Raw genomic sequence first — 4,677 nt, 5'->3', positions numbered from 1 at the left:
AACCCGTGTCCCCTGCATTGGCAGGTGGATTTTTAACCACTGCGCCACCAGGGAAGCCCGAGTTGGACAGTTTAAATAGAAAAGGCAATTAGGCACAACAGGCAAAATGACATATGACTAGGTTGGGGTCCCCTAGAAGCAGAGCCTGAGACAGGGAGTCAAATGCAGTTGGTTTATTAAGTGAGTCTCAGGAAAAAGAATGTGAGGCAGGTAGGATGGAGCCGGACACTGGTTCTCAAACCTCACGGTGCCTCAGAATCTCTTAGAGGGTTTGTTTAAACAGAGCCTCTGATTTGCCGGATCTGCACTTGGACCCGAGAACTGGCATTTCTGCCAGGTTCCCAGGTGACGCGGAAGCTGCCGATCCAGGGACCACGTTTTGAACGAGGATGTGGCCTCATCTAGGGCCTAACTTCAGCTTAATCCCTGGGAGCTCTGGACCATGGGGTCGATCCCATCGAGAGGCAAAAGGGGACCTGCTTTTCTTGATCCCCTTGTCAGCCTGTCATAGGCTGCGGGCTGCCCCCTTCCCTGACCCTGGGCTTGAGGACCGATGTGCATATTCTCCTTGGAGACGTGGCTCTCTTATGGCTGAAGGCCATTTTTCAGAGAAAGGAGCATTTATGAGCTGTTATGAGCCACCACTCACAGTGGCTGGTGGGTGGTGCAGCAGCTCAATAAATGGGAGGCGAGTGGGGCGGGGACGCCTGCCTGAAACGCCAGCATCTGCTAGAGGTGATTTCGCGCAGAAGCCTAGTATCTGAGGCTTCTGCTCTGACCTTCTTATGTGGCTGCTCCAGGGGAAGAAAAGGCGATCTTGGAAGCCATGATTAAAGGTTCTGTTGACAAAAGGAACAACAGGTAGCGATGATACTGATGTGTTACTATCTTAGAACCTTCTCATCTTGAGCACTTTGTTTCAGGTCTGAACATCTACTGGTTCAAATGCTACATTTTCTTTAAGAAAGAGTAAATGAAGTCCTGTCTTGACTACAAATATTGTCTCTTTCAGCGTCTTGTAAATTATCTGTTAAAAGAGCTACCGTGATATATGAAGGAGAGAGAGTAAATATCCAAGACAAATTTAAGAATGGAATGCTGCATGGCCAAAAAATTTCTTTCTTCTGCAAAAATAAGGAGAAGAAGTGTAGCTACACAGAGGATGCCCAGTGCGTAGACGGCATCATTCAAATCCCCAAATGCTTCAAGGGTGAGTTCAACGCTGGAACGTTTAGCCAGCACTTCCCCTTGCCCCTCACCATAATAGGTACTTTTATTACCTGATGACTAAAAGAAGCCATGTTAATGTGGCCACTGGATTTTTTAAAAGAGAGTGGGGCAGGAGGAAATAGCAAGATGAAGCAGTAAGCTGCATTTAGTTTCCCCACATTTTCCTTTCCTTTTCTTTTCCTTAAAACTCAGGGTTGTGGTTTTATTTGATGAGTGTTGAATTATGCCATCGTGTATAATTCCAGATTATGCTTGAATACTAATAATAACATTGAATGGAATATTGAATAATAATATTGACCACCTCTTGGTCCCAAATGATAAAGAACTCACCCCAAACTACAAAGTAACTCATGTCAATGGTCATCCGTTTATAGATCTTCTAACATTTCTTTCCTTCCTTCGGCAATTCCTAGAGTTTGAAAAGTACCCATTAGAGCAAAGTATTCGTTAGAGCAAAACATTTTAAGGAAGATGATATTGTGTTTGTGGGTGATAAAGAAGTGTATAATGGCCAGCATTTAAGCCATTAGTTTCAGGGGCTTTTTTTTAATTTAAAATTTATTTTTTCAAATAAATTCTGGATACAAAATTTTTTTTTTTAATTACAAGCTATGAAAATATCTTCTCCAAGAATGTGATTTTCTTTTAACATTGCCTACAGTAACTTTTTTTTAACTGGAGTATAATTGCTTTACAATGTTGGGTTAGTTTTTGCTGTAGAACAAAGTGAATCAGCTGCACGTATACATACGTCCCCTCCCTCTTAGGCCTCCTTGACACCCTCCCCCGACATGCTACCCCTCTAGGTCATCACAGAGCATTAGTTTCAGGTTTAAGGTCTACATATCTTTGTTTGTACAAAGGAGGAACCAGCCAGAGGCTGAAGCTATTATTGCCTCTAGGTTTAGAAATGCTTCAAGAATGTTGACAGCCCTGTATCAGCTGGTAGAGGAGAGAGTTGGGAGCAGATTAGAGGAGAGAGGGCTCTGAGAAGTGGCCAGCTAGAGAGAGAGAAGGAAATGATAACTAGCAAATAATACCCACCTCATAGGTTTGATGATTAGAAATATTATACATGACATGGAGTAAGTACACAATGATAATAATGATGGTTATTATCACTATAATTACAAGTAGTTAGAAATGCACTGGATAAATTGTTATTGTTCAAAACATAGCAGAGCCCTAGTGAGACATTAAATACTAAAGTTGACAAAGTACAGTAATCCTAGCACAGATCAGCAGAAAAAATATTAGCAGAAGATAATTTAAAAAAACCAAACAGAGCTTTGTTAATGCACTTTTTCAGGCTGTTCTCTTTTACAGTCTTCCGACAGATGCAGCACTGTTGGTGCCTTGGTGAATAAATAAAGCGCTGATACAGCTTTTTTTCTTTTAATCTTGACTGTCAGAATTATATATAACCTTTTATTTTCTCTCTTGGAAACGAGTGCCTTATCATTTCCCTGATTTTTCTTGAATCACTTAAACCTCACACTGAATGCTTTCGTTCACATAATTAGATTTATTCTACACATTTATAAAATGTATTTGATTTGACTTGGCTATTTAACAGATTTAAGAGATGACTGTTTCTCTTAAAATGTTTATTTTTTTTCTCCCCAAACAGAGCACAGTTCTTTCGCTTTCTGGAAAACAGAAGCATCTGACGTAAAACCATGCTAACCTGGTTTTCTGATTCAAAATTAAATGTCATACTTTTACGTGTTTGTCCAAGGAACCTAATGGAAATGGAAAAATAAAGTGACCGAATTTATTGCGTCAGCCATTGCAGTGTTACTCCATGGTAGCTAACTTTTAATTATCTGGTTAAGAAACCCAAATATTTGGAACATTGTCCTTGCATGGCTGTGAAATGGAAAGTGTAAACAATTACCTAGGTAACCCAGTTACCCTCTCCCTAATTCTACTCCTAAACGCTTTCACCTAAAACAACTGCGATGCAACAGTTTTCTTAGAATGGTCCACAGACCCCGGCATCAGTATCGCCTGGTAATTACTACAAAGGAAAAAAATGCTGTGTCCCGGAATTTCCGAGGATGGCCCCCAAATCTGCATTTATAACAAAGTCCCCAGATAATTCTTTGCATTCTTAAGTTTGAGAAGCATCACCATAAAGGAATGCATCGACTTTCAGGCCAATAGAAATGGATCTGAACCCTTAAAGTTTGGTTTACATAATGCCTAAATAGCTTTCCTTACCCACCAGAATTCCATGACCCATCACTGACATTGCTCCTTTGTTTATGTTTAACTTCCTTGGCCTTTTCTCCTTCTGTAGTGCGTGCTGGCAAACACCCCCGCCCCCCAGGCTCTAGCTGCCTTTCCTGTGCCTGCACCAGAGCAGCTGAACGTTGCTGGAAAAAAAGAAAACCTCACAATTATGCTAATAGGTCCCACTTTGATTCATGAACACGGGCCTCACATACGCTCTCAACTGTGCCTGGCAATCCTACCGCATTTCACTAGTTTGTTCTCTCCCCAGCTCCCCACCGTGGCTGTTTTCTCTTCTCAGCCCTTCTCAAGCCATCGTCCCTGTCCTCACTCTCAGCGGATGACCTTGCTCGTTGTTTCGCAGAGAAAATAGAAAAGACCCTTTTCAATCTTCCCATGACCAAGTCTACCATCTCAGCCGTGTCTGTACCAGGGTCTCTGCCCTCCGTCTCGTTTCTCTGAGATCCCATCTAAGGGCAAACCTCATATCCGGGATCCCGTCTTCTGTCTCCTACTTAAGGATTTTGCTCCTTTGACGAATGATCTTCCATGTTTATTTTTTCCCCTTTCTATTGGAGCATTTCTATCGGCATATAAATATGCAATAACATCACCACTGTTTTTAAAAGAGAACCTTACTGTTAACTCACATCTTTTTCTGGCTACTACTCCATCTCTGTATCCCTTTTTATAAAAGTCCCAGAAAGAGTTGTTTACTTTGCCACCTCCGCTCTATACTGCTCCGCGGAGGGATGCCCTCCCGATGCGTCTTCCTCAGGACTCACCTTCTTTCACGTGCTGTGGGTCCGATCTCCTCTCCAAGATGCTTTTCTGCCCCTCCTCCCTTTACAGAAATGAGTGTGCCCCCCACTTCCCTGGATGTCATTCAAAAGCTCCAAATGCCCATTACTTAACTTTAAAAACCAGCTTTACTTTTTCTTTCTCAACCCTTTCCTTCGATATCCTTCCCTCTTCCTCTGCCTCAACCTCTCTTGCTTCCTCTCCGTCCCTGCCCCCTCCTTCCCCTTCTCTTCTCCTTCTTCCCCTCCTTCCGCTCCCCCCCCTTATCTTTCTCCATGTCGTGTATTGAGGGTTAGCTTTGAGAGTGGGCGGTGACTCCCCTTTCTAAACCAAAAAGCCCTATATAGGCATTTTGCTGAACAAAAAACCATCCACCCTGGATTTCCTCTTTTTTTTTTTTTTTTTTTT

The 4,677-nt window shown here is 42.4% G+C and overlaps 1 protein-coding gene and 1 long non-coding RNA gene across 3 annotated transcripts in view; one reads left to right on the top strand and one right to left on the bottom strand.

The window, feature by feature from the left end:
- The window catches only part of APOH (apolipoprotein H), a 13,832-nt gene extending 10,818 nt beyond the window's left edge, over window positions 1-3,014 (top strand). Inside the window, exons 7-8 of the mRNA XM_007130829.4 lie at window positions 1,013-1,210; window positions 2,864-3,014. Coding sequence (XP_007130891.2) covers window positions 1,013-1,210; window positions 2,864-2,919 — 254 coding nt within the window. The 3' untranslated portion in view covers window positions 2,920-3,014. The remainder of the gene's footprint in view (window positions 1-1,012; window positions 1,211-2,863) is intronic.
- LOC102973848 (uncharacterized) overlaps window positions 1-4,442 on the bottom strand; it is a 5,643-nt gene extending 1,201 nt beyond the window's left edge. The window contains exons 1-3 of one of the 2 annotated variants that reach the window (XR_449448.4): window positions 4,254-4,442; window positions 1,564-1,642; window positions 7-839 (exon numbers count right to left, since the gene is read on the bottom strand). This is a non-coding gene — a long non-coding RNA (uncharacterized lncRNA). Of the gene's footprint in view, window positions 1-6; window positions 840-1,563; window positions 1,643-4,253 lie in introns of those variants that run through there. The other variant, XR_002892752.3, reaches the window with a different exon arrangement.
- Between the last annotated feature and the right edge of the window lie 235 nt (window positions 4,443-4,677).

This window comes from Physeter macrocephalus, chromosome 14, assembly GCF_002837175.3.
Source record: "Physeter macrocephalus isolate SW-GA chromosome 14, ASM283717v5, whole genome shotgun sequence".
NCBI classification, from domain to species: domain Eukaryota; kingdom Metazoa; phylum Chordata; class Mammalia; order Artiodactyla; family Physeteridae; genus Physeter; species Physeter macrocephalus.
Note: the sequence above shows the minus strand (reverse complement) of the source record. Positions and strands in the feature narration are given on the sequence as shown.